This window comes from Phasianus colchicus, chromosome 30 (assembly GCF_987193195.1).
Source record: "Phasianus colchicus chromosome 30, bPhaCol1.hap1.1, whole genome shotgun sequence".
In the NCBI taxonomy this organism is placed as follows: Eukaryota; Metazoa; Chordata; class Aves; order Galliformes; family Phasianidae; genus Phasianus; species Phasianus colchicus.
The window spans coordinates 1,600,770-1,628,631 of NC_143465.1; the positions used below are offsets into that span (position 1 = coordinate 1,600,770).

General features: G+C 58.5%; 2 protein-coding genes across 6 annotated transcripts; both read right to left on the reverse strand.

The window, feature by feature from the left end:
* Positions 1–620: 620 nt before the first annotated feature.
* On the reverse strand, positions 621–14,155 carry TUFT1 (tuftelin 1). 2 transcript variants are annotated; one of them, XM_031608178.2, is made up of 13 exons: positions 13,537–14,155; positions 10,140–10,214; positions 9,155–9,259; positions 8,812–8,898; positions 7,515–7,595; positions 6,925–6,996; positions 5,945–6,058; positions 4,840–4,968; positions 3,963–4,057; positions 3,342–3,447; positions 2,898–2,981; positions 2,197–2,297; positions 621–1,786 (listed from the first exon to the last, which is right to left on the reverse strand). In XM_031608178.2, exons 1-13 carry the CDS (start codon positions 14,080–14,082, stop codon positions 1,732–1,734), a joined length of 1,650 nt encoding a protein of 549 aa, XP_031464038.2. In that variant the 5' UTR covers positions 14,083–14,155; the 3' UTR covers positions 621–1,731. The 2 variants fall into 2 exon arrangements, with proteins under 2 accessions (XP_031464038.2, XP_031464039.2); XM_031608179.2 differs by lacking the exon at positions 7,515–7,595 and having other exon boundaries at positions 13,537–14,150.
* Positions 14,156–14,591: 436 nt separating this feature from the next.
* Positions 14,592–27,754, reverse strand: CGN (cingulin). Of its 4 annotated transcripts, none has more exons than XM_031608119.2 (21): positions 27,661–27,754; positions 22,357–23,208; positions 22,140–22,240; positions 21,892–21,961; positions 21,726–21,821; positions 21,520–21,650; positions 21,247–21,346; positions 20,962–21,174; positions 20,426–20,574; positions 20,204–20,345; positions 19,932–20,132; positions 19,508–19,693; positions 18,987–19,244; positions 18,322–18,492; positions 18,070–18,231; positions 17,159–17,248; positions 16,071–16,154; positions 15,609–15,727; positions 15,425–15,533; positions 15,145–15,308; positions 14,592–14,992 (listed from the first exon to the last, which is right to left on the reverse strand). In XM_031608119.2, the coding sequence occupies exons 1-21, from the start codon at positions 27,736–27,738 to the stop codon at positions 14,851–14,853; spliced, it is 3,618 nt and encodes a 1,205-aa protein (XP_031463979.2). In that variant the 5' UTR covers positions 27,739–27,754; the 3' UTR covers positions 14,592–14,850. The 4 variants fall into 4 exon arrangements, with proteins under 4 accessions (XP_031463979.2, XP_031463980.2, XP_089983311.1 ...); XM_031608120.2 differs by having other exon boundaries at positions 22,357–23,203; positions 27,661–27,730; XM_090127185.1 differs by lacking the exon at positions 27,661–27,754 and adding an exon at positions 23,738–27,647.
* Between the last annotated feature and the right edge of the window lie 108 nt (positions 27,755–27,862).

Here is a 27,862-nt window from a genome sequence, read left to right on the forward strand (position 1 = left end):
CGCGGGGCTGCGGGAGTTGCGGCGGGACGGCGGCGTGCGGGATGTAATGGGGCGGTAATGGGGCCGTAATGGGGCCGTAGGAGACGGGAATGGACTCTTCAGCAGTGTGTGTGTGTGATAGGACGAGGGGAAGCGGTTTCCGGCTAAAAGGGGGAGCTTTAGGCAGGGTAGAAGGAAGGGTGTTTGTATGAGAAGGGTGGGGAGGCACCGCACAGGTCCTGCAGGGATATGCGGGCAGTGGTGCCGGTCCTGGAGCTGTATGGCCGTTCCTTCAGGCTGTGTGGGGCGCTCAGCTCCTCATGGAGCTGTGGGTGTCCCCGTTCATCGCAGGGGGGTTGGACCAGATGGCCTTTAAAGGTCTCTTCCAATTGAAACCATTCTGTGATTCTATGACGTTAATTATCACCCACAGCACCACGGGATGGTTGGGTTGGAAGGGTCCTTAACGATCATCCTCAGAACCACAAAACCACAGAAGAGGTTGGACTGAAGGGGGTGGGAGCAAACGGCCTTTAGAGGTCCCTTCCACCCCAAACCACTCCACGATCCCACGAAAACCACGAACTCGTGCCATGTCTGCACCATTAACACCATCCATTAACAGAGCACAGGCGGACAGATTAACACAGGAGTATTTTTGTATTGACAGATGCGAGGTGTACATACAGCACTCTGCCTCACCGCCCCGCTCAGCACAGCAGCTCCTTTGGGCTGACCCAAAATGTGGGCACCGCGTCGCGACGCACCGACGGAGCGGCCGGAGGAAGCAGGTTGGTATTTTCCAGTTCAAACGTGGGACAGGCAGTCCTCAAACACTCCCCTGGAGCTGGACAGCAGCAATCATGCCTGTCGCCACATCCTTGGAAGACACCAATAATTTATTGAAATAAATATAGGTACAAACCAAACCGCCTCTGGGTTTAAACACGAGAGGAACACTGGGCACGATTTCTGTACGCTCGAGAGAGGGACTGGGAGGAGGTTTGTGTCATCCGCCAGCTGTGCCAATTGTGCCGATCCACTGATTGTGTTGCTGTGCCAATTGTGCCAGTTGTGTTGATTGAGAGCCTCGGCTGATTGTGTCGATCCGCCCACCGTGTCGGCCGTGTTGATCCAGCATTGAGTCTCTACGACTGTGCTGACTGTGCTGATCCACCACCTGCATCGATTCTGTCGATCCACCGATTCTGTCCGCAGGAACCCTCACCAGGTTTGGAGCAGCAGATGTGCTGGAGATCAGAGGTGGAGGCTCCCAACTCATTAGGCTTCATTGTAGGAAGGAGTCCAGTTTCAAGAAGATTTCCTGGTTTGTAAGTGAATTTTTATTATTTTTTAATAATTTAAACCCCGAGTCCACGTTGGCAAGCTACAGTCTGAAGAGGTGGCTCCGCTTTGATGAGACCCTTCAGAAGCTGCTCACACAGCAACCCTGGCGAACCCAAGGCTGAGCAGGGAAGCGAGCTCAGCCCTGCAGCCCGGGAGCACCTCGTCCTCAATGTCCCCACCAGCTCCAGGCTGGCATCCATAGGACCCCGAGGGACAGCAGCGTGGGCACCTCGCAGCCCTCCTTCCTCTGCCAGCACTGCCCTGGCTGCGTCTGTCCTCCGGGACGCAGCCCTCCGCCAGCAGCTCCAGGGCAGACGGAGCACAGAGGCCAGAGAACAGTCAAGCAGGGAAGTCTGGTCAAGGAGAACAAGGGGAGAGTCTTCATCTCGCTCCAACCCTCGAAACTCATGTTTCCACCACTCGAATGAGAGGCAGCGGTTTGGGGCCCATCAGTCTTTTGCTGCAAGAGAAAAAGGATTTGTTCAGGTGGGTGGAACTGGGAGGAAGGTTGCGAGTGCTCCATCTCTGGAAGTGCTCAGCAGGTTGGATGGGATCCCAGGCAGCCTGGTCTGGTGGATGGTAACCCTTACTGTGGCAGAGGGTTGGAATAAGTTGACTTTTGATGTCCCTTTCATCCCAAGTCATTTTATGATTCTACGAAAGCTGTGGGATTAGTGATCCCAGCACTGCCCTCTGAATGTTTCCCATAAACCACCCATATGGGGAACCTCTGTTTTACTGCATCGCTCTAAAGAGGAGCAGAAACAACACAGCACCTTCACGAAGGCAGAGGGAGAAGCCCCAAGCCCAGCACCACCTCCCAGAGCTCCAAAATGAGATGTGGAGCTGTGGGCTGAGCCCCAGACCTACCTGCTGACGTACTCCGACTTGGATCGTGCTCTGGAGCTGTGGCCGCCCCGGCTGACCTGCTTCTCAATCAGGTGCTCGATGCGGTCGTGCATCTCCAGGTTCTGCAAGAGGTGGGAACCACAGTGAGTGAAGGGAAGCTGGCACAGATCTGTGCTTGGAAATGTGGGGCTGCTCCAGCATCAAGGAGAATGAAATCCAGCCCTAGACAGGAACCGCTGCCTGGAGGAGCCAGGGAGGACTTGGAATGTGGGAGTCCTCAATCATTCTCTGCCTTTTTGTTCAAACACTGCCCCAGCAAAGATTAGCAAAACAAATCACCACGGAGAGAAAAAAATGCTTGAACTGCTGATGGAAGCTCAGTGTTTCTCCAAAAAAAGAAGAGAAGTTTGACACTTGCTACGATCCCAGAGGCTGGAATGCAGTTCTAATTTCTGACATGCATGCAGCTCTGTGAGCAAGCTGGGCTCTGCTGCCAGAGAAATGCGTGAGATGAAGTTATTTCAGACCCCACTGGAACTCACAGCATCCCTGGCTTCACTGGGAGCCGCCATACCACAGCCCTTGGTGACACCGAGGTGACACCACAAAGTGGCACCACCAGGGACGGCTGTGCTGCTGCTGCCCTCCCTGCCCAGAGCTCACTGCACCCAGCAGTGCCCCGATCCCAAAGCAGACCCCAAAATGACCCTGCTGGGACGCACCTCAGCCTCCAAGTAGGCGACTTTCTCCTTCAGCTCCTGGATCACAGCATCTTTGGCCTGAATCACTGTTTTGGAGTTCTGGAGCTGCAAAAGAACATTCGTGGTGGCTTAAAAAAAGAAAACCCTTTTCATGTGTGCATGGGTTAAGCAGCATGGAGGAAGGAGGGCGGCTCAGCCAGCCTCACACCCACAGCATTAACTCCACAATCTGCATAGAAAACAATTAGAAAAGCCTCAAATTAAGTCTGTGAATTCAGCCCTGGGTGAAGGAGCTTCTGTTTGCACCGTTTGAGCCTCTTCTCTTCCAGAGCCTTCTTATTACCTTCCCCGGGCGCCACTGTCACCACCGTGCAGGGTTTGTCACTGCTCCGGGGTGGTCACACAGGGTTCTGGGCCATCCCTTTGCTCAGCCCCACACAGCCTCACTGAGCCCATCCTGCTCACCTGCTCGATCATTTGGCGGACCTTGCGCTGCTGGCTCTTCAGCATGTCGTCCAGGTGGTGGATCTTCTCCCGCAGCATTGCCACCTCCTTCTCCAGCTTGGCCGACCTGGGAAAACACAGTGGGAGAATCCAGCAGCTGTCAGACCCCTTTCCAGGAGGACACAACCCCACTTCACCCCACTTCCATCCCCCACACAGCCATGCAGGTCTGAAAAACTTCGATTCGATGAGATGAGCAGAGATAGAGACAAACCCAATCCAAACAGGAGCCACAAAGCCTCCCGACGGCAGACTGCGGGGACACAGGAACATCAGGAAGAGTCAGCCCACAAACGAGGCCTTCCAGTAACGACTCACTGCCAATTAACCCCCGCGGCACACGGATACCGCCTGGGCAAAGCCAGCCCAGCACCCAGGGCAGGATGGCAGCCACTAGAGGTCCCCGGCAGCGCCGGGCTGCACTGCGGGAGGTATTTGGGGATGAGTCAGCTCATGGGGTGCTGTTTTGCAAGCCAGAGACGAGCACACCCTGCGCAGGAATGTGCAGTCATGCCCTGGCGCGCTGACACCCCGACCCGGCGGCGTGGGCTTGCTGCGGCGTTGGCAGAGGCTGAGCCTCACCGGTCCTGTTCGGCGAGCTTGTCACCTTCCACACTTCTCAGCCGTGCCAGCTCTGCTTCGCTGTCTTTCATCTTCAGCAGCAAAGTCCTGTGCTCCTGCAGCGGGGCGAGGGGCAGAGTTACGCGCGGGGGAAACAAGTCGCAACAAATGCTGGTTGCCTACTGAGCTGAGCAGATGCAACGCAGGCTGCCGCGGTGCCCGCAGGTTGTTTGCACCAACCCTCCGCTTACACATGGGACAGACAGACAGACAGACAGACAGAGGCACCGCGGAGTGACCGACAGCAGACATCCCACCCCTTCACCCTGGGATGCAAGTAGGCACAAAGCAGCTCAGTGCTTAAAGGGAGCTCACAAACAGGAGGGAAAGCGGCGTTGTTTATGCAGGCAGGTGGTGATAGGATGGGGGGGTGGTTTTTAGGGACCCTTCCGACCCAACAATTCTGTGATCCCATGGTTCTGTGGTCTATAGGGTTCCTTCCAATACATTCGTTCTACAGTTCTATGCTCTTCTGCCCCACTCTTGGGCCCACAAACGCAATCTCACATTGCTTCATGCTGTACTGCACTGTTAGATTTATCAGTTTAATGCTACTATGAGCAGCCCACAGCTGGATAATTAACAACCCAGGCTGCAGGCTGTGTTAATGCCCCCACGAGAAGAACCAGGCAGCTGTCTAGACTGTGTGCTCATCTCTAGGATACCCAGCAGGAAGGCTTTGTGCAGACCAACCAGATCTTCTAGACCTGGGGAATGCAAGCCTAAAGCAGGACCAGTTGGATGGAGCTGTTCCCAGCAGCTGGCTCATGAGGGCTTTTGGGAAGCAGGGAAGCCAAGCTGTGCACAGGGGCAGAACACAGGACCGCAGTGCTGGTACCTTCTCCATCCCCGCTAGCAGCCTCTGCAGTTCGTCCACCTGCAGCTCCTTCTCCACCACGTTCCTCTCTGCTCTCCGCAGAGCACAGCTCGTCTGCTCTGCCTCCTCCCGGTACCGTGACACCGTCCTCTGCAAAGGGACAAAGGGACAGAGAGCCCTCAGTGCCCACCCAGCACAGCCTCAGAGCCCTGCTGTGCTTTGGGGTCTCAGCAGGAGGGTTTTGCTGAAGGCAAGCAGCCTGGCATGCTTCTGAGAGAGGTTCTTTGCCAAGTTCCTCAGCTTCAAAGCACTTCAAAGGAGTGAGCGCCGAAATGCTTTTGCAAGAAACACACCTCCAACATGAGGAACATGTTTGTTCTGAGCCGCGTGTAGTGTGGGGCCATCCATGGGCTCCTCCTGCTCCGAACCAACCCTGAGAGCCAGCACCAATGCTTGGAGTGGCAGAGGGACAAACGTGCCCCGTGCATCCCCACAGCACAGGAATTGGGCTCCAACAAGGCAAGTGGAGAACACTTGAAGATCTTCAAACCCATCCCCAATGCTTCTGTCTAGGCTGAGAGCCCACAGTCGGCATCACATCCAACCAAAAATGCCAAAAAGATCCCCATGTGGCACTATAGACATGTGGCTTCCTGCACAGAAGGACCAGGACATGTGTCACCATTGATGTCCCTGTGCTGGAGGATGTGGTCGCTACTCCAGGCCATGCCCCCAGTGCCATTCCTAACCAACATCAGGGCAGGCCCTGAGCTCCTGGGACCAGTTTAGTCTGTGGGACAGGATGAGAGCTGGGACGTCACAGGAACACAACCTGAGGGGACCACATAGCATGGCAGGTGTGCCAGCACAACTCAGCAGAGGGAAGCTGTCATGTGGAGGTGACTGCAGCCATTTGGTGACAGTGACACAGCCTCTGTGTCCTGACCCATCCCAAGGAAGGGGACAGAAGGTGCAGTGGCACTGAACTCTGGAGGGTAGGAGCCAGGGCACAGCACTGCATGGATGGGACAATGTCGGCTGATGGGAGAGCTGCCTTTGGCTTCCAAAATGAAAACAAACCAACTCAGAATCCCATTCTGAATGGGGAAGTGCCCAATGTACTCACCTCGAGGTCCTTCTTCTCCAACTGATGGCATTTCTCAGCCTCTTGCAGCCTCGTGAACAGCCTCCTCGCTGTCTGCCGCATCTTCTCTACATCATCTCCTGAACAATCCTCATCCTGCATGGACATTAACAGGGGAGACTCAGCATCAAAGAGGTGCCCAGGGAGCCCCCTCAGCTCCCAGCCTCCTTTTCCACACCCAACTCCAGCCTCCGGCCCTTGAGGCAACATGCCCTGCCCCTGAGAGAGTCAGGTGGAGTGGAACCTGATGGGGATCACCAAGGGCAGTGTAGGATTCTGCATCTGAGGAGGAAAACCACAGCATCAGTGCAGGTTGGGGGCTGCTGGAAAGGGGCACTGCAGAGAAGGACCTGGGAGTTCTGGTTGACCAACAACTGACCAACGGTTGACCAATGGTTGGCCAACTGTTGACCATAAGCCAGAAGCATGCCCTGGTATCCAAGAAGACCAGTGGTGTCCTGGTTGGCCAACAGCTGATCAATGGAGAGTTTACAGTTGGCCATGGGTCACAGCAGTGTGTTCTCACAGCCAAGTGTCCTGGTTGACCAACAGTTGGCCAACAGTTGATCACGAACCAGCAGTGTGCCCTGGTGGCCAAGAAAGCCAATGGTTCTGTGGGGTGCATTGTACAGAGCAAGGCCAGCAGGGCAGGGTGGTACTCCTTTCTTCTGCTCTGCCTTGGGAAGGGCACAGCTGGAGCGCTGAGCTTGGTGCAGTTCCAGGCAGACAGGAAACTGCTGGGGAGAGCCCCACGGAGGCTGGAGGGATGATGGAAGCAACTCCTTCCAATTCCAATGGTTCTATCACTTTTACTGCTCTGGGCTGTACTCAGTCCTGACATTGATAAAACCCTACTGCATGAGCTTGCTAGAGACAAAACAGAAAGGCCTGACCTTTTCCTGAGGACAGAAAACTAAAGCCAGTGTTCCTCTACAAAGCTGATATCCCTCTGTTCTACCTACCTGCTCCTCCCAAGGCTCAGCGCGAAGCCTCTCAGGGTGCAGCCAACTCCCATTTTGCTCCTCCAGCACCACCTGCGTGGGACAAGCAGCACCAACCCTGTCATATCAATGTCACAGCCACGCACACCCAACAGCCCCGCAGCAATCCCAGCCCCGTTCCTGGCAGAGGAGCATGCAGAGCGCGCGTGATGCCGATGCGTCCCATGTCCTGACTCCTTACCCACTTGTGCAGGTTTCTCATGTTACCTGTAGGTGTCTTCTCAGACATAGGGTCTGATTTTGGGGTGGTCCTTCGTGGAGCCACGAGCTGGACTCGATGATCCTTATGGGTCCTATCCAACTTGGGATTTCTATGAGTTGGACTCAGTGATCCTTATGGGTCCCTTTCAACTTTGGATTTCTAATAGTTGGACTCAATGGGTCCCGTCCAACTTGGGATACTCTGTGATTCTATGAGTGTTGCCAAGCGGGTGCCACAAGCACCATAACCTGTAAGGCCCCTTTTATTACTTTCTGGACCCAAAGATGACATCTTTTTGTTTGTTTCACAAAGCGCGTGTCAATCAACGCCCAAGACGCGCTCCCATTACCTGTGTGTGCTCTTTATCTCCTTGTCTGCTCTCAAGTTTACTACTTAAGTCTTCCCGCAGCTTCTTCAAAAAACTTCTAGCCTGGCAAAGGCAAGTCAATTTAGCTCAACCCACACCACAGAATTCTTCAACCCCAAAGAAACCAAACGAGGGTGCGGGGGCCGCGAGGACGCCCAGCACCGACCCGCGATCCATCGCGTCCCTACACTGTGTGCTATGGGAGCTCTGCTGTGAGGGCACCATCCTTGCCCAGCGGCTTTCTCACACTCATGGGCAGAAGAAACCCAAAAGATAGCAACAATGGGGAGGATTTTTCCTGCGTTACTCATCGATCACACCTTTGAAGTGCTGGGAAGACCCTTGTTCCTCCCTGCAGGACTCCGACATGCACAGTCTTGACGTGCAGCTCCCCAAATTAGTCAGAGAAAGTGAGCAGGGCAGTGCTGTGCAGGCTTCGCCCCAGCCCTTCACAAAGAAAAGCATTCCGATGGCACAGCAGCACAGCTTCAGCCCTGCCCCCATAAAGCACTGCTTGGTTTTGGGACTGGAGGTGCTGAGCTCCATGCCCCAGTCACACACCACTCGGTTATAGGTCTGGAGCCCCTCTTGATTTTGGGGCTAGGGATGGTGCAGTGGGGCAGAAAGCAGCCCATCCTATCTGCTCCATCCCTCCCAGCACCGCAGCCACCACCATGGCTCACGGCTTGAGCTGATTCTTGTCTCTTCATGTACAGGATTACAGCTGTCCTGGGGCCAGCAGTGAAATTCAGCACAGAAATTCATGTGAGAGCAAATCCAAATTTAACCCTCTCCTTTTTTTTTTTTCCCCTTCAATTTTTTTCAATTTTTTCCCCAATATTTTCCCCAATTTTTGGCTAAGTCATATGGCCCAGAACCACCATGCAACCACTTCCATGTCTTGCAAGCTCTCCGCCTCCCCAGCAGCTGTGTCCCAGCAGGCGCAGAGGAAGGGTTAATGGGCCCAGAGCTCATCAACCAGTTTACTTTGGGAGATGAGACATTCCAAAGAAACTGCCTTTTAACGAGAGGCACCGCCGCACCCAGGCACGCAGGGGACAGCCTTGGGGGAAAGTCATCGTGCAATTCTCTTCAAATTCAGTCCATATAGCAGAGCAATTAGTCAGGCTGAATTAATTTATGGCGCTTGATTAGACGACTGCCCTGTACGGGCAAGTCAACAAACTGGAGGGTTAAGCCAGTTTGCCAGCACAGCGCGGCACAGCTTGGCACAGCACGGTGTGGCAATGCAACCCGAGCCCCTGGGGGTCTTGGATACCTCCTGGATGTGCCGAACTTCACTCTTCAGCTGGCTGACGTGCTCTTCATGGTTCGCACTGCCCTCAGCCCTCGCCTTCAGATAGACCTGAAAGACAGAAACGTCAGCGCCGACCCCATAGCACCGACCCCAACCCCTCTGATGCACTCTACACGTTCCCACTTCACCATTCTCTTTTCCCACTTTGTTGGAAGGCAACAACTGCCCTTCCTCTTCCAACACTCTCTTTCCCCACCATGTTCGGAAAACAATGGGTGCCTCTCAGCCTCCAATACCCAATACCACCTTTTTTTTTTTTTAATTTTCTTACTGCCAAACACAGCCCTGGGAACTGGGAACCCACCTTGATGATCTCCTCATCACCGTCGTTGGACTTGATGCGCTCAGATGCCAACGCGTGGCCATTGCTCGATCTGTTGGCCACCATGGCGAAGGCTTTTCCCACTGGCTGTGAGACACAAAGAGAAGAGCTCTGGGACCAGCCTGGCTGGAACAGCTCGCCTGGCGCTAGGCAAATCAGCACCGTGAGCTGCAGCAAAGCAGCACGGCCAAGGAGCTGACTCTAAAGTGCTGAATGCATCGGGAGCTGCACTTTCAGCTCACAGAACTTCCATGGGATGGAACGATCTATAGGATGGAACACCTCCCCTATAGCACAGGCTATATGTGCAGCCCAGAGAGGGGAAGATTCTGGGAGAGCTGAGGACAGTGTTCAGGATCTTAAGGGCTGTAACAGAGACAGGGATGGACTCTTCAGCAGAGTGTGTGTGATAGGACAAGGGGAAGTGGTTTCCAACTAAAAGAGGGAGACTTAGGCAGGGTAGAAGGTTTTTATGAGAAGGGCGGTGAGGCACTGGCACAGGTTCTGCAGGGATATGTGGGCAGTGGTGCCGTCCCTGGAGACACCCAAGGTCAGGCTAATGGGCTGTGAGCACTGACAGAGCTGTGGGTGTCCCCATTCGTCACAGGGGAGTTGGACCAGATGGCCTTTAAAGGTCTCTTCCAACTGAAACTATTCTGTGATTCTACAACCTTAATGATCAGCCACAGCACCACGGGATGGTTGGGTTGGAAGGAGCCTTACAGATCACTTTCAGAACCATCAGACCAAATAAATGGTTTGGGTTGGGGGGACCTTGTCCCTGCTCATCACAGAGGGGTGGACCAGATGGCCTTTAAGGGCCCCTTCCAATCCAAACCACAGATCTGTGATCCCCTAAGGGCCAGCCCCCTTCCCATAGCCCCGTTCTGAGCCCCTGCTCACATCCCTGCACTGGTACACACAGATGCCAACCTCTTGTGGTGTCCCTGAGCTGATGGGAGCTCACCTTTTGCTTTGCCTGCTCGCGCCGCTCTCCCGGGAGCTCATTCGGCAGCGTCAGCCTCAGCACCTTCACGCTCTCCTGGAACAGGAGGGTGGGATTCAGGTTACAGCCACCCGGTGTGGTTGGGAAGCTGCAGCCCTCAGAACAACACCCGGCTCCAACCAAGTGAGTTAACGCACAGCAATGACATCCACCCATTGGAGCTTGGAGGAACCAAGGAGGAGGAAGTGCAAAGGAGGAACCGCCAGACTCATAATGCGGCCACCGTGCCAGGGACCCTTCCAGAGAGGGGCAAAGCAGCTCAGGTTCTCCTCTTCCCCTGCCCTCTCTACACAGCCAGAGCCAGATCGACCCCTCGGAGCTGAGGGAAGGGACCATGGCCATCAGCAGCACTGCTTCTTGCTTAAACCCTTCCCAGCAGCACAGCCTTCCAGTGTGGGCACTCCGGTGACATTCAGCACAGAGGACACAGAACACCGTAAAGCAGCGCACGACACCTAAACCACCCCATTTTGGCCCCCCAAATCCATTCCACACTGACCTCACCAACTCCAGAGTCACTCATGCTCCCGACGACCCCGCAGCAGATCGCAGTGCTCTGGGGCCGCTCAGCACCCCACACCCAGCCCCATCGGTGCCTGCCCCACACCACGCCTGGCCACGTCACCCTCGGAGCAGCGCCAAAGGATTGTGCCGCTCCGCTTCCAAGCGCTCTGCACCGCCCAAGTCTCAACAAGCCGTGGGTTTGTTTCCAAAATATTCGGTGTACGCTGCTCTCGCCTTTGCCTGGGCTCCTGGGAGAGGAGGTTCCTCCTGCGGGGACCCCTTCACTTTACCCCTCACAAAGCACTGACCGCCTAACCCCACAACCCCTTCTCCAGGGAAGGTTTTCCTATGGAAGAAACAAGAAGGTCGAAGCGGTTGGAAAAAATGCCAAGCTGGATGTGCAGCTCACACAGCACCCACAGCACTCATTTTGGTGGTGAGGTCAGAGGAGCGCCCATGGTTTTATAGGGCAGGGAAGCGGCTCATGCAAAACGTCCCCGCATCTCTCCACGGACATAGGAAGCAAACAGGAACCACAGAGTCATGGGATCACAGCACAGTTGGGTTGGAAGGGACCCCATAGCTCAAAGAATCATGAAATTATAGAACGGATGGGTCGGAAGGGATCCTACAGACTAAAGAACAGTGGGGTGACAGAGCGGTTGGTTGGAAGTGACCTCAGAGATCGTGGAATCATGAAATTATCCGAGCAAAGGGATTCCGGTAGCCGCCCCACGTGGCCCCACTCGCAGCGTTGTTTACAACCGGAGGATCCCACGCCGTCCCTGGCCCCATAAGCCCACGCGAGGGTGCGGCGCTGCCAATGCTCCGAGGGAATCCCGCTCCCGGGGAAGATGTGCCGCGATAAGCAAGGAGCGCAACGCCGGTTTACATCACCGCCTTCAGAGCGACGCAGCCGTCAGCATGAGGATGCTTTTGTCACGATAGAACCCAATTCTGGATGAATCCAGCACCGGGGTAATGCAGACAGGACACAGCAAGGAGCCACGGGCAGGCTCTGCAGTCCCAGTGCTGTGTGCCACAGATGGAGTATTGGCTGGGAGGTGTAGGGCTGCTCTGGGAGGAACCTTCTCTGCAGCGTTGTGAGCGCTCCAGTGCAGCCAGTCTCTGCCTGCACTGCTCCTTTCCTACAGCACCGCAGAGTGCAGCACCGCGGCGGCTTCTGGGGACACCCCTGAGGGGCTGCAAAGCACAAACCCCTCTGTAAGGGGATGTTGGGTGGTCATGGTGCACGCTGGAGGTGCTGCTTTGCTTCGGTCCCTGAGCTCCACCGTGCTCCCACACTAGGATTCTGGGGCTCTGTGCTCACCGCTATCCCCATGGTGCCTTGGTTTGTGATCAATCCCTGTGACGGTGGGGGTTGCCATCACCTTGGGTTGGGCTCCAGTAGGAAGCGCAGCGCTGCAGGGATGCTCCGTGCTGGCCCCAATCCTCCAGCACAGAACCCCAGAACAGGAGGGCCGCAGATTTGGGCATTTCCCACAGGAGGAAGAGTGGTAATGCGCACCTCGTGCTCAACTCATGCTTGGACAGAACCCAAACCCCACACAGCGCCCGCTCTCCCCTTCACACCGCAGTCGTCCAATGCTGGCTGCGCAGATCCCAGCACACTGCGAGCTCACCGGGACCCAAAGCTCTCCATAAATCCACACCTCTTCTTTGGGACCAAACACCCCAAAAGAGAAGACCCCCATACAAGAGGTCATTCCATGCAAGAGGCAATTTCCCTATAAATGAAGTCAAGCAATCCTGATGAGTCCAACTCTCCAGAAGATCATTTTCAACCTTTTTGCATTTTTCTCACCCCCAAACTCAACACAACCCCATGGGGCCGATGAACACCGTGTGTCCCATCCCAACGCTCGGCAGGAACAGGCCAGACCTGACCTGGGGGCCATCATCGGCACTAATTAGCAACGAGCTCCAGAGATGCCCGGCGTGACACAGGCACTTATCACCCTAATAACCCATTAACCAAAAGAGCCCAACGCCGCCGCCGCCGCTCCTTATAAGGCCGGGAGGAGGCTGCGGGAATTGGGGCTGAGTCACCCAGTGGGGCCGGGCACGGGGACGCCACGGTGCCCCAAAAACTGACAGAAAGCTGTGGGGTGAGCGGCGCCCGTCGGCCCCACACCGGAGCTTCACCCCATGCTGGGATGGAACCGCGGCGTTGGGTCGCTGCCAGCCCCACCCAGAGCCCTTCCGCAACTGCCTGCAATGGGGAAAAGTGAGCGATAGGGGAGGGAAAACACGGGTGGTTCTGTAAGCAATGAGTAATCCCAAAACACGAGCCGGGAACGGGGCCTCTTGACGGGAGCACACAGCCATGCGCTTAAAGAATTCAGCACTAATGACCGACGGGGAGGGCTGGGGGTCCCCAGGACCCCATAGATCCACTGGGGTGCCAATGGAATTGCGCAGCTCAGGAGCTGCTCCTCTGTCCCCATCCACTCAGCCACATCCATCCCCTGGCACCGGTGCTTCAGGTGTAGGGACGCAGGGATACAGGGATGGGAGTATAGGAAAGGGGACCATGGAAGTAGGAATAAAGGAAGGGGGATAGAGGGAAGGGACACAGAACAGCCCCCAGCCCACCTAGGCCAGGTTTCACTGCCCCACAGCCATGGGGCCAAACATCCCAAAGCCTTATCCACCCTGAATCCTCATCCCCAAATTCAATCACATTCCATCTCCCCATCCTACTGCCTTATCCCACCCCACCGCCCTACCCTGTCCCACGAGCCCCTGACCCCACCACCACTCCCCAGCGCTGTGGGGAGCCCCAAAGCTGAGGGGAGGTCTGAGGGGCTGCCCCGGGAAGGTCCCCACTCACCGGGCTCTCTCCGTGGGGCCGCACATCCAGCACTGCACACCACCCCCGCATGCCATTCATGGCCCCGTTCATGGCCCAGACTGCGGCCCCGCTCCGCACATCGCCCCTATATACGGCCACACCCCCTCCTGACCACGCCCCCTCCGCGCAGAGGCCACGCCCACACCGCACCACGCCCCTTCCCTCAAGCACTCCATATCCGTGATAAGGCCACGCCCCTTCGTCCCGACCACGCCCCCTCAGATGCCACACCTCTTCAAAACCACGCCCCCACCATATGCTAAATGTGTTAAAACCACGCCCACTCGTTCCGACCACGCCCCCTCCTCGTTGGCCACACCCACGGGGCCATTGAGCTGCGCTGGCGGGGCTGAGGTACAAAGCTGTGCCAAACTGGTGCCAAAGTGATGCCAAAGTGATGCCAAAGCCCTTCCAGTGCCGAAGTGCCAAAGCAGAGCCAAGCTGCAGCATCCTGTGCCGAGCTGTGCCAGGGCAGGTTGTGCTCCATTCATCCCCACCGATGACCCTGGTGTGCCTGGCACCCATTGCCACATGGCAGTGCCGTGAGCTCAGCGGGCCCCATCCAGCAGTGGGGCCACGGGATGGGCACAGCCCGGAGCCTCCCACGGTGTCAGGAACAACGCCAGGAGCCAAACAGCTCCGCAGCCCAGTGCTGCCGGGAGGAGCCAGACTGGTTGTGCTGCAGTGGGGTGCTGGGTTGGGTGCAGGATCCGAAATGTGGCACAGGGACGGGATGGGGTCCCCCCCAGCCCCACTGCCACCACACCGAGTGCAGGTGGGGAAACTGAGGCAGCGGGGACAGAGGAGGCACTGGGACAGAGGCAGCACGGCCCCACTGGAGGCCACAGAGGGGAACGAAGGTAACCACTGCCAATCAACACAATGGTGCTAATTAGCACCTGGCACAGCTCCCACTCTCGTTAATTAGTGATAATGAGGATGTATCTCGGGGCCAGACCCAGCCTGGCAGGAGGGAGCTGCATGCCCCCACCCTGCACCCCAGTCCTGCATCACCGCCATGGGGTCTGCCGGTGTTGGAATGGTCCGTTTTATTGAAAATAGCACTTTGAGAGGGAAAAGAGCGGTGAGGAACGAGGGAGATGATTGCATATAAAAATAAATCGGAGGTGAGGGGCGGTGGCATTCCCTGGGGACCACTGGCTCCATCCTCACAGCCACCAACCCTGGGTCCAGCAGGGGCGAAAAGCCACGCAGAAGAAGAGGGCCGATGGCCGACGCCAGCGGTGCAGAGATCTCTGAGCAGTTCCTGCAGCCCTGGGGGCTCCATGGGGCTCAGCAGGAGCTGGTCTGCAGGTTGGCCTCGTTGAGCAGCGAGGCGATGGAGGAGGGCCCATAGGTGCTGTCCAGGTCCTCGTCGGAGCTGAGCGCATCGTCCTGCAGCGAGGAGTCGGCGGCCGCACGGGCAGCTCTGCGCCTGGGGAGGGAGGAGAGGGCTGAGCGTAGGGCACGGAGAGATGGAGCTGTTGGGCCGAGCCACGGGGCATGGCATGGTGGGGATGTGGGGCATGGCGAGTGCACGGAGCTCATCCATGGGGCAATGGAGCACGGCGAGGCCTCTCTCCCTACCAGGCCTCTTTCTCCAGCGCCTTGACGCGGCCCTGCAGCTGCTCGTTGAGCTCGTGCTGCTCCTCCAGCTCCCGCTGCGCCTTCTTGCGGGCAGCTTCCAGCCGCTCGATTTCCTCCTCGGCCTCATCCACCTGCCGCTTCAGCGCCTTCACACGCAGGCTCAGCTGTGGGGATGTGGCCATTGATCGCCACGGTGGCCACAAAGCCACAGCCGTGGGGTCACCGCCATGCAGTGGCCATTCCAACGATGGGGCCACCAACCCCATGGCCACATGCCCACCTGGTCCTTCTGGTCGTTGATGTGCTGCCGCTCGTCATCGATCTGGATGGTCAGCTCCTTCACCTTGCGCTCCAGTTTGCGGTTGGAGGACTGGAGGATGCTCTTCTCCCTGCCGGGAGGTGTGGGATGAGGACCTGATGGTATGTTTGGCTCACGGTGGCAGTGGGGACAACGGGGCCACTACCTCTCCTCGGCCTGCAGCCGGTCCTGCAGCTCCTCCACGCGTGCCTCCAGCTGTGAGACGGAGCCACCCGCCTTCTGCATGCCCTCGGAGCTGGCCAGGCGGCTCTTCAGCTCCTTGTTCTGGGGAGAAGGGGACATGGAGGCCACCGGAGGCCACCAGGTCAGTCCAAGCTTTGGCCACCAGGTCAGCTCAACCCCAGCCTCAGCCACCAAGTCAACATCAGCCTCTGGGGAGGATGGCACAGCTGCTGGTGGAGATCCCAGCCCAGAAACCTCTCCCAAGGAGTGGCCACAATGAGGATGGTTATACAGTGGCAATTATCATCCAACGCAGAGGGACGTGGGCATGGGGAGGTGCCCAGGGCGCAGCGTAATGGCGCAGCATGGAGCTCAGTGCCCATCACCACTGCATTCCAATCACTCAGGGCATGGAAGTATAAGGGATCCGGTCCCCAATGCCCACCTGGCGCTCCAGTGAGACCTTGTCACACTCCAGGTCCTGGCGGCTCGAGCGCTCCTGCAGAAGCTCAGCACGCAGCTGGTCAATCTGGGGATGGGGATGTTGGCCTTGGTCACAGCAGTGCCAGCCCCAATCCCTTCCCAATGATCACACATCCCAACGAGCGGCTGCCGGCTCCCTCCCCAATTAGCTGTCCTCTTTCTATTCCTAACAAGCAGCTGCCACACCTCCCACCCCTGGGTGTGCAGGCTGCAATTCTCCACTGGAGGGTTTAACTGGTTGGACTGGGAGTGGGGACCTTTGGGCACCGTGGTGCAGCTGTGCTTGAGGCCAAAATGGATTTGGTGCACCAATGGATCAAACCCAACGCCCCAGGGCTCAGCCAGAGCCAACCGTACCGCTTTGGGTGCTATTCTGAAGTCGTGGGAATGGGATTTTGTGCAACGTTGCCTAAATGATAAGTCAACAGCCCCGAAAGAAATCACACAGTGACTCTGTCATAGCCATGCTCCAGTTTCACTGCCACCTACACACTGCGTTGCTCAATTTGGACAAATTGAGGACACGTGGAGCAAAGCTCTGCTGGGATGTGCCCGGTTTGGAGATGAGAAATGGGAAACCCACCCAAGTCACCCACCCCACTCCCCAACCCCCAGCCCCACAGGGTGCCCCTGGGGCCCAGAGTGCCTCTACAGTTGATGGGGCTATCCATTGCCCAAGCCAATACCACAGTGTTGAGAGGTTTGGCCATGGCCTTGGTCACTGCCATCACTCAGCAAGTTCTGCTGAGATGTGCTCCTTTTGGGGATGAAAAATGGGATAAGTCGCCCCAAAGCCCAGCTCCATGGGGCTGGAATGCCCATGTACCCCATAGAGCTGCAAGCAATGGGGCCGCAGCTCACGCAACCCATCGGCAACGCCAGTGCCGCCCGTGCCACAGCTCCTGCGTCAGCTCCAGCTTTGAAGCTAATGAGCAGTTGGGTTAATTGGGAGCTGACAGTTCCAACTTCCTGCACAAACACCAACCTCCCCTCATAATATGGGGCATTGTTTTTGCATCACGCTCATGGGATTTCCGCTGGCCGCCCTACCTGGTCACGGCTGCGGTTGACGCGCTCGGTCAGCAGCTCGGCCGTGCTTCGCTCCTCCTCCAGCTCCTCCTCCAGGCGCTTGGACTTCTCCTGCAAGCAGAGGAAGGGTCAGCGCCAGCCCCACAGCATCAGGACGGTACTGGAGTGGTGGGAGAAGGGCTCTTCACTGCTATTTGTGGGGTTTCATTGGGCAGGGTTGGAAATATGGGTGCACTCCCGCGGCACCGCAGCCCCATGCAGCTGCAGGATGGCTGAGCACGCTCTGCCCCTCGCTGTCAGCACTCAGCACTGCAGGGAGCGGGTGGAGGTGTGGGTTTGGGTGCCTTTTTGGATGCTTTTTGGGCACTAGAGACCCATCGGTTTTGGGGTGCCAAAAGTTGGCTTTTGTGTGCCAGGGGCTGGTTTTGGGGTGCTGTGACCCCAAGTTTTGGGCACCACTGATTTTTCAGGTGTCCCAACCTTCATTTTAGACACTTTGACCCTATATTTTGGCTGTCAACAACCTATTCTTTGGGCACCCCAACCCAGTTTTTGAGTGAAATGACCCCTGTTCTTGGGTGCCCCTACCACAGATTTGGGCACCAACAACCCTGGATTTTTGGGTGTATCAAAGCCGGTTTTTGGGTGCCAGTGACCCATTCTTCGGGTGCCAATGACCCCATTGGATTTTTAGACACCCTGACCCTGATTTTCAGGCAATCAGACCCTGAATTTTGAGCGCCCCGACCCAGTGTTTGGGAAACTATGATCCTTTTAGTTTTTAGTTGCCCCAACCCCAGGATTTTGGATCCAACGACCCACTCTTTGGGCACCACCACCCCTGGATTTTTGGTTACCTGTGATTGGATACCCAGATTGCAAGTGCCTCACTCTGTGTGCCAACAGCCCATTTTTCAGGTGTCCCAACCCACCTCCAGCGCCTTGAGCTGCCGCGAGCGATCGTCCTGGGAGCGCCTCTTGGCATCCACCTCCTCCTCGAGGCCACGCAGGCGCTGCAGCATCACATCCCTCTCCAGCAGCGCGCCGTCCCGCTCCGCCTGGCTGTCCTGCACCGCCTGCTTCAGCCTGCTGACCTGGGGACAGCGGTGAGATGCGGTGTGGGGACAGCAGCCTCACGGCCACCTGGGCCACAACAAGGCTGTGGCCACCAGTCCCTGCTGTACCTCGTCCTGCAGCCGTCCCACGCTGAACTGCATCTTCTCCACCTCGGCACCGCGGTCCTTGGCTTGTTTTTGGGAATCAGTGATCTCCTTGCGGGATTTCTCCTTGCATTCCTCCAGCTGAGCCTTGAGTGCAGCCAGTGAGCGGTTGGACTCCTCTGTCATCTGCTCCAGCTGTGGGAGAGGAATAGGACCAGAGGTGGGAAGGGAGGTGTGAGGTTGGGGGGGATGTTGCTGCCCATGGCACTGGCAGGAGCCCATGGGATGGGGGCTGGAAGGCATCAGGATGCTGTAAGTGCACCAAAGCAAAGGACAATGTGACCCTGCATGCAGATCAATGGGGACAGCATGGATTTAGGGAGCCTGAGGACAAACAGGAACATCCCAGCATAATGGGGAAGGATCAAAACAATGGGATGAGCACATCCAAAGAGTGGGGCAGAGCCCTGCAGTGCTGCACTCCTGCCCTATCCTGGCCAGGGCACCTCAGAGACCAGCAAGACACGGGATACCTCACCTGAAGGAGATCCATAGGACCACCACCCTCTAAGACCTCCGAATGGGATGGGGTTATGGGTTGTGGGATGGAGGAGATCCATGAGGACCACTGCCCTCCATCCACACCTCATGGAGGGGTGACGGGGCAATGAGGTGCAGACGCTCCCCACCTCTCTGTTCAGTTTCTCGGTGCTGCGGTCCAGCAGCCGCTTCTGCTCCTCCAGCTCGCTCTTGGCACGCTTCAGCTGCTCCTTCTGCCTCTGCTCGTCCTGGAGGGACGCGCTCAGCTCCCGCTGCTCCTGTGCCAGCCGTGCCATTCCCCTCTGCGCCTCATCCAGACGCGTCTCCAGCGCCCGCTGAGCCCGCAGCAGCTCCTGCTCACGGTCTGTGGCTTCGCCCAATGACTCTTCTGCTCGTCTGCGCTCTGCCTGGGAGGGGGAGAGGATGGCATCGGGGGACAGCACTCTCCCCCATGATTCCCACTGTCCCACCAGTGCCATCTGCTTCCCCTGTGACCTCATGTTCCCAAACATCCCCCAGATGTCCCAAAGTTCCCCAACATTTCCCACATCTCCCAGTGCCCCCAGTGTCCCCATTGTGCCACCTCCACCCCCCCAAGTCCTCATGTTCCCAATATGACTTCATCTCCCCAAACCTTGTGTCCTTCAGCCTGGACCCACAGCCACGATACCTCTAATTTGGTGACTTTCTCGCGGAGCCGTGCCTGGGAGCCCTCCCAGTTTTCCCCCATGAGCTCATAGTCCTTCAGCTGCGTCTCCATGCCCTGCACCTTCCTCCGCAGCTCCTCGTGCTGCTCCTGCAGCTCCCGCAGCGCTACCTCTGCTGCCTCCCTCTCATCCTCCAGAGAAACCTTCGCCTGCAACGCAGCCACACAACAGGATGGGCCACCTGGCCCCATGGCCACCAGCCGAGCTCAGGAGATGTGGTGCGAAACTGGGGCCTCATTGCAGCAGCATGGTGAGATTGCTCCTTGGCTCATGGCTGGGCAGCACTGAGCCCTTCCCTATCCCACCCCAATCTCATTCAGTCTCCATCCTCTTCACTCCAACACCACTGCCATTCCCATCCCATCCCCATCCCCATCCCCCCCTCACCCTGACAGCCTCGTCCCTCTCCTCCCGCAGCCGTTCCATGTCACGGTGGCACTGCTCCAAGGCTCCGCTGTGGCTCTGGGCCTCATCCCGCACAGTGCTGCGCAGCGCCTGCAGCTCCTCTTCCCGCTGCCTCACCACCTCCTCCTGCTGCTCCTTCTCCTCCATCAGCTCCCGCTGTGCCTCCCGCGCCCGGCGCAGCTCCTGGGGATGGGATGGGCTCAGAGGCCCTGACAGAGCCCACACGGTACCCAGATCCCCCTTTTGCTACGCACCATGCGCAGCGCTTCCATCTCTCCGGAGTCGACTGCACTGCTCCGCGCCCTCTCCACCTCCTCCCGCGTGGCCGTGAAGCGCTCCCGCAGCTCCCGCAGCTCCTCCTCGAACTCCTCCCGCTCCATCTTCACCTGCAGCAGTCTGGTAATGGGAGTATGGGATGGAGGGGTCCGGTAACCCCCCCCAACCCCAAGCACACGCCCTGATTTGCCGGGACGCACTCCTGCTTGGCAGCACGCAGCTCATCCTTGTTCCGCTGGAACATCTCCCTCCAGTGCCCCGTCTCCTCGGCACTCTCCTCCAGTTCACGCTGAAGGTTTCGCACCACCACACCGATTTTCTGCTTCTCTGACTCCAGGTCGGCCCGGTTCTGGGGAACAAGGGGGAAACACTTGGAGTGGGATCCTTGGGGGATGCTGAGCCCCTGTCCAGGGATGCAATGCCTAGTGATGTTCCAAGGATGCTCTGGGGATGCTCAGACCCTGCCCGGGAATGTTCTGCCGGAGGTTCAGAGCTCAGGCTCTGCTCAGATATTCTCTGCCCTGAGGATGCTCAGACTGTGCCCAGGAATGCTCTGGGGATGCTGAGGCTCTGCCCGTTTTAACACCACACAAAGCAGCCCCTCAGGAAGTGACCCAAGGACGCAGGGGGCCCCACAGCACCAGGCAACACTGATAGCTCCAGGCTCCTCCAAGGATGGAGCACAGAGAGATGGGGCAGGACACAAAACCTCGGGTCCCAAACACAGAGCCCTCACCTGTGAGATGTCCTCCACGCTGCGCCGGAGCTGCTCCATGTCGCTGTGACACTGCAGCCGCACGCGCTCCAGCTCGCGGTCATGGTTGGCCACCTCTTCCTTCAGAGCCCCTTTCAGCGCCGTCAGCTCCCGTTCCCGCAGCCGCAGATGTTCCTCCAACCGCTGCCGAGAGCTCAGGGCCTCCTCCAGCTCCTCACGGGCCTCCTCCAGCTCCTGGAACACACAGGTCGCTGTGGTTGGTGGCGCAGTGAAGGATGGTTGTGGAGCAGTTGCATGCTGCCATACCTTGTACAGAGCGTTGGTGTCCACCGCTGTGCCCATCTCTGTGCGCACCGCTTTCAGCTGCTCCTCTGCCCGCATCTGTGCTGCCTTCGCCTCCCCGAGCCTGCGGGCACAGCAACGCACAGCAGAGCCCTCAGACCCCACTGATGGAGAATGAAATCCAGACCACATCCACAGCTCAAAGGATGGTGAGCTCCACACCACTGGATGAGGACAGTGCGGGGACCCCGCCACCCAGCACAGCGCCGCAGGAACACGGCCCCATGCAGCCCTTACTCCTTTGTGCTCCTCTGCAGCTCTTGCATTCTCTTCTCCAGTGCTGCCCGCAGCCGTGCACTCTCCTCCTGTGCCTCCTCCAGCGCCCGTGCGGTGCTGCGCTCCTTGGTCAGCTCCAGCTTCTGGCGGAGCTGCATGGGGGGGGGGACAGTGGTGACAATGGCAGCCCTATCCATGGGACACCCACCTCCACCCAGTGGCCTCACCTTGCTCTCCTCGTCCAACCTCTCCTGCAGCTCCTCCACCCTCTGGGCCAATGCACGGTGCTGGGGCTGGGTGCACGCTGTCCCCTTGGTGGGTGCCTGGGGACACCCTGGGCTCAGTGTCACCACCTGCACCCCAAAAGCTTAACCCTGCCCTTAACCCACTCACCGCCACCTCCTGCAGCTTCTCCAGCACCAGTGCAGCCTTCCTCTTCAGCATCGCGCCGCTGTCCCTGCTCCTGGGGACATCATGGCAGAGGGAATGTGTTGGGTGTGGGACGGAGCAGGATGGGCACAAGGAAGGATGGGACACTTCACTGCTGTGTTCCCAACCCACTGACACCCAACCACGCAGCATCGCCATTCCCAACCGCCCTGCAATGTGGCACAGCCACACCCAGGTCTGGGGACACTCACCCCTCCTTCAGGATCCCATAGATGAGCTCCTTAGGGTCCTCACTGCTGCCGGGCTGGGCCACCTCCTGCTGGTCCCGCAGCAGATCCGGCGTTGACTTCAGCTGCCAGCGGGATGGAGATCTCAGCACGGGGCACCAATTCCACACTGGAGTTCCACTCCCACCCCACAGCCACGGGACCACCGAGCGGCGCCACCACCACCCAAAACCTCCTGTACCTGCAGCTCTGTCTGGGCTTTGCTCTGCGACCGCTCCTCAGTGCCACGATTCCCCATAGCACTTCTGCCCGCCCCGGTGGGCAATGGGGACGGTGCACCCACAGCGCGGCCATCAGGAACGGTGCTGCGGGCATCCAGGCTCTGCGAGCGCTTCCTCTCCTCCGGGGCCACGCGGGATCGCCGCGCCGCACGGCCGCGCTGCTGCACTTTGCCATCAAATTTACTGATAAGCGAATTCACGGAGCAGAGCGGTTCGGTGTCGATGTCACCACCTGCGTGCCGTGACTCTGGGTTCTCCGAGTCTGAGGAGGGTGTGAACCCAATCGCAGAGCTTTTGCGGTGTGTGGGGTGGGCAATGCTCAGCGTGCTGCTGCTCCTGGTGGCCATGGGCTCATCGACAGCAGCCAGCAGATTGCCGTGGGACTGCGTCCGGCGCAGCTCAGCCCCCATCTTGCTATGGGGTTTGTGCCGGGTGGGCACCGGGGCGGCACCGTTCTCTTCATCCGACACACTGTAGGAAGGCTGTGGGCGCACATAGGGGTTCTCAGGGAGGTCCGGCTCAGGGGGAGGATCCGGGGGCCGTGGGCTGGCGGTCCCTGCAGGGTACGAGCCGTCGCTTTTGATCTGCACCCCAAAGGAATCTCCGCCCTTATCGCCACTGTTGAGGACAACGAAAGGCTGCCCCGCGATGCCCTGCACGCGCACAGCCACCCCGTAGGAGCCCGGCTTGGCGCGCGCCTTCGGGGCCTTCTTGGGCTCCTGGAGGTCATTGATGAAGCGGATCTGGACGCCGTAGTCCACCGGGCTCTGCTTCTCCACCGTGCGCTCCATGCCAGGTGCGGTGCTGCTGTTCTGGGGAGAGGGCAGAGTCACACTGGGAGCCACGGTCTGTCCTCCCCAGTGCTGGGGGGATGCGGCCCTGTATGGCTCACATGGTCCCATAGCATAGATGTGGCCCCATAGTGGGAATGCAGCCTCACAGGGACAGGCATGGCCCCATAGGGGGTACACAGACCCACAGTAGGGACACTGCATCATGGAGTGGACGTGGCCCCATAAGGCAGATGTAGACCCATGGGGTTGATGCCGCCCCATAAGACAGACAAGGTCCCACAGTGCAGATGCAGTCCCACAGCGGGGATGCGACCCCACAGCGCTGCGGACCCGGTGGCACTGCTCCCACGCACAGCACAGCCCCCGATCCCACTGTGCTTTGAGCACAGACGGAGCCCTTTCCTCAGATCAAACCGACAGCGAAACACTCACAGAAAGCGCCGGTGGACCACCAGCCCCACACAGCACCCCCAGCCCCACGCAGCTCCGACCCCACAGAGCCGGACCGACCCCGCAGCCCAGCGCAGCGCTGACACCCGGCACTCACCGACGTCCTCCGCTCGCCCTCCGTCACCACCGAACCGCGGACACCGCAGCGCCGGGAGCTCCGGCAGGACTGATGCGGAGCGACAGCAGAGCCCCGGGCAGCCCCGGCCCCACAGCGCTGCGCTCCTCCACCGCTGCCTCCGGTGCCGGCAGCTCCGTGCGCTGCCCAAAATAACCGCACTGTGAGCGGCACCGCGGGCACCGCGCGCTCAGCGCACGGCCATGGGATGGTGGCACAGAGCCGGGGTCACCACGTCCCGCACGTAGGGAGAAAGGAAAAACGGCACCAAAATCTCACGTTTCCAATTTTCGGTCCCGATGTCACCCCAGTGCTGCCCTCACACATCCACCCCTGTGCCCACCCCAAAGCCTCAGCTCCGGGCACACAGCAGAGGACAAATGGTCACAGGGACCCCGCGGTGCCGGTGCTGAGGTTTTGCTGAACCCAACACATGGTGGAGAGTTGGTGCCAAGCTCAGCCGTGGCAGGGAACCAGCCCCGAGCAGATGGCAAAGGTGGCAGCACCTGGCACCCAGCAGGACGGCCATGGGGACGTGGGCCACTGCCATGAGCTCGTTGTCCCCACATGGCATCACAGTAACGAGATCAGCACCAGATCCCAAATGTCCTCATGGTCATCCTGCGGTCACCCTATGGTCACCCCACTGCCATCCCACGGCCACCCCACAGTCATGAACGTTGTGTCCCCACGGTCACCCCATGGCACCATTTCCCTGCGGCCACCCTAAAGATTCCCCACAGTCATGATCTCCCCATGGCCACCCCATTGCCACCCTATGGGTGCAGTAGTGAGGATGGATTCTTTTCCTCCATGGGTACGCAGAGGGTGCAGCCCCACAGCTCGAGCCAGGAGCAGGTGAGCACTAATCCCCGGGAATGCCCCGTCCTGGCTGGGCTCCAGCACTCAGATAAAGGGGAACAGACCGCATTCCAACACGGGAACGGAGCGCTGATCCCACAACAGCACACAGCCCCCAGGAGGGGAATCGCAGTGCAAATGAGGGTGACGAAAATGGGGACCCCATTTGTTGTCCCTGGGGGCACTTCGCCCACAGAGCCCGATGGCACCCAGCTCTGCCCGTTGGGTCCCTGCGGCTGCGTGTGGCAGGCGGCCAACTCTGCTCATGCAGATACGGAGCACAAAGGGCCCTTTGTGGGCACCGCAACCCACAGAGCTGTTGTGCAATGGACGGGCAGCGCCGGGAGGGGAAGGCCATCAGCACCGCACGTCCCAGCCCGAGGCACGGGAACGGGGACAGCAGGATCTGAGCACAAAAATATCTCTTTTTTCCGCCTGTTTTTTGGGCTTCAGGCTCTCTGCACCAAAGGCTCTGCTCCACCTGCAGCACCGATTGCTCAATAGGAACAAAGTCTGCGTGGTTCCGTGTGCTGGCAGCGCCCTGCCTGCAACCCCGACCAACACCGGGGCTGTGCAAGGATCCGAAACCCGAAACCAGGAGCGCGTCACGGGGCTGCGTCCGCCCCACACCCCAGGGACGTCACCTCAGGTTAATCATCAACCAGGCCACCGACGGCCCCGTCCCAATCCCTGCCCTGCTGCGGCGGGCATGCAGCCCTAAAACCCAACAGTTATTGAGGAAAGCTGTCCTGGGATGAATGGCTGCCAGTGGGTCACAACCCAGTGGTCCAAGGCAAACCCCAACAGCCAACACAAATGGCCAACGCCAACAGTCCACACGTGCGGCCAACCCCAATGGCCAATCCCAGTGGTCAACTCAATGGTCCACAAAAGTGGCCAAACCCAACAGCCAACCCTGACAACCAACCCTCATGGCCAACCCCAACAGTCCATGAAAACAGCCAACCCAAAGGCCAGCCCTAATGGCCAGATCGATGTCTTTGGGGTTGGGACTGAAAGGCACGCTCTCTGTGGGATCACTGCCAGAAAAGGAGGTACTGTGGGATAGATATCTATGGAATCAGGGCTGGATGCCACGTTCTGTATGGGATTGCTGCCTACAGGAGCAGGGCTGGAAAGCATGCTGTCTGTAGGATCATTACCCATGGGATCTAAGCTGGAAATCACATTGTCTATGGCATTGTTACCTAGGGAATCCTTATCTATGGAATCCAGGTTGGAAGCTGTGCTCTCTATGGGATTGTTATCTATGGGATCAGGGCTGGAAGCAGCATTTTAAACGGGATCACTGTCTAAGGGATCAGGATCCTTATCTATGGGATCCAAGCTGGGAGCCCCGCTCCGCTATCTACGGAATCGTTATCTATGGGATTCTTATCTATGGGACCCAAGCTGGAAGCCGCGCTCCAAACCAGCCTGACTGGTCAGGGTGGTGGGGAGCAAACCCAGCCCAGAGCAATCCGCACGCTCCAAACAAAGGGTTGGAACAGCGGGCACGGAGCACAGGGACGGGTTATCCTGGGGGCAGCTGAGCTGGGCAGCCCTACCCCGCACTGCAGGGATGGGGGCAGCGCCAAGCTGCATTTAGGGTTTCATTGGCACCAAGACCCCAGCAGCACTGGGCACAATGGGGCGGATCGGGGCTGGGGGTATCGCGTCCCACTGTGCATGCATTTCTCTCCTGCTGAAGCTGAGCACTGGGCGAAGTAGGGCAGCATTAAAGATGCAGGAGGTGCCGCGTTACGGCCGCCCGCAGCCGGGAAGGGTCGGCACCAGTGATGCCATGAGGTCCTGGAGCAACACTGTGGGATGGGGCTCAGCCTTGGGCAGTTCCAAAACAATTATCTCGGTCCTAACAAGGTCTGGAGGGAACGGACTCACAGTCCCAGAGGTGCTCGGGGTGGGAGGAGCAGGGCTGGGACATGGCTCTTATCAGCAGAGATAAGGATGGAGCCACAAAGGCCGCGTGGAATTTACAAGCAGAGCAGCCCTGAAAGGGACAGGAATGGGATCTGTGGGGCTCTGGGGCCCTACAGAGCAGTGCCTATGGGAACATCGCAGTGGGGCTCTGTGGGAGGGGGACAGCACCACCTGTAGAGGGGTTCATGGGGAGCCAGAGGGTCTATAAGGAAATGCAGATTCGCTATGGAAGGGACAGAGCATCTACAGGGGCAGGGAAGAGTTACAGGGCACAGAGGTTCCCAGAGGGATCCTACAGATGGAGGAGGAAGACCCAAAGCATGGTCTTTACTGGGGTGCATCCTATGGGATGGGCTACGGGACACATCACACTCCAGAACAAGGACTTTTAGAGAATCCTGTAGGGCAGAGCATCTCCCAATAGTCAGCCCCTATGGGATCTGTAAGGGGACCCTATGGGGACCATAGGGTCAAGCAACCCCTATGCAGCCCCAGTGGGACCTGCTGCAGGTCTCCATCCCTATAAGCTCTGCCGTGGGGAAGGGCACGGCCCAGGAAGGGCAGCCCTGCAGCCCAGCCCTATAGGCAGTGCCACAGGGCACAGCGCACCCAGGAAGGACAACACCAGCAGGCACAGCCCTATGGGCTCCGCCGTGGGGCAGGACAAGCTCCAAGGGCAGCAGCCCAATGGACCCAGCCCTATACTCTGCCATGGAGCAGAGACCCCAGACCCCAGCCCCCATTGGGTTCTGCCATGGGGCAGGACATGCTGCATGGATCCCAGTAACTCTGGACTCAGCCCCTATACATCCATCATAGGACAGGACAGGTTGCAAGGACACCAGCCCTTATGACTCTGGCCCCAGTGGGTTCTGCCATTGGCCAGAAGAGGGTACACAGACCCCGACCCCTATAGCCCCACACCCTATAGGCTCCAATACAGAGCAGGACACACTCTAAGGGCAGCAGCCCACACAGACCGAGACCTTATATGCTCTGCCACAGGGCAGGACAAGACCCGCAGACCCTGACCCCTATGCCCCGGCCCCTCTGGGCCCTGCCGTGGCGTCAGGACCCCCCGTTCCCCCCAGCCCCGCACTCACCGCTCCGCACCGCCCCGCACACCTCCGCCGCCGCCCCAACCTGTTACCTCCGCCACGCCCCGCCCCCTGCGCTCCCATTGGGCCACTCCGCTCAAGGCCCCGCCTTTAGGTGGGGCAAAGCCATACAAGCCACGCCCCTAACCACGCCCCCACGGGCTATCTCAACCCTGTCCTACTTCCGCCACTCCCAACATGGCGCGCC

What these genes read in the sequence shown, in the direction of transcription:
- TUFT1 (XM_031608178.2), bottom strand. Translation starts at nt 14,082, where the DNA reads ATGGGTGCCAGGCACACCAGGGTCATCGGTGGGGATGAATGGAGCACA. An exon ending in GCGAGCAGGCAAAGCAAAAG is followed by an intron (nt 9,260 to 10,139) that starts GTGAGCTCCCAT and finishes TGTGTCTCACAG; the next exon opens with CCAGTGGGAAAAGCCTTCGC. An exon ending in GAGATAAAGAGCACACACAG is followed by an intron (nt 6,997 to 7,514) that starts GTAATGGGAGCG and finishes TGTCCCACGCAG; the next exon opens with GTGGTGCTGGAGGAGCAAAA.
- CGN (XM_031608118.2), bottom strand. Translation starts at nt 23,451, where the DNA reads ATGGGGCGGCATCAACCCCATGGGTCTACATCTGCCTTATGGGGCCAC. An exon ending in AGAAGCTGCAGGAGGTGGCG is followed by an intron (nt 21,822 to 21,891) that starts GTGAGTGGGTTA and finishes GGGTGTCCCCAG; the next exon opens with GCACCCACCAAGGGGACAGC. An exon ending in CTGCAGAGGAGCACAAAGGA is followed by an intron (nt 21,347 to 21,519) that starts GTAAGGGCTGCA and finishes CTGTGCCCGCAG; the next exon opens with GCTCGGGGAGGCGAAGGCAG.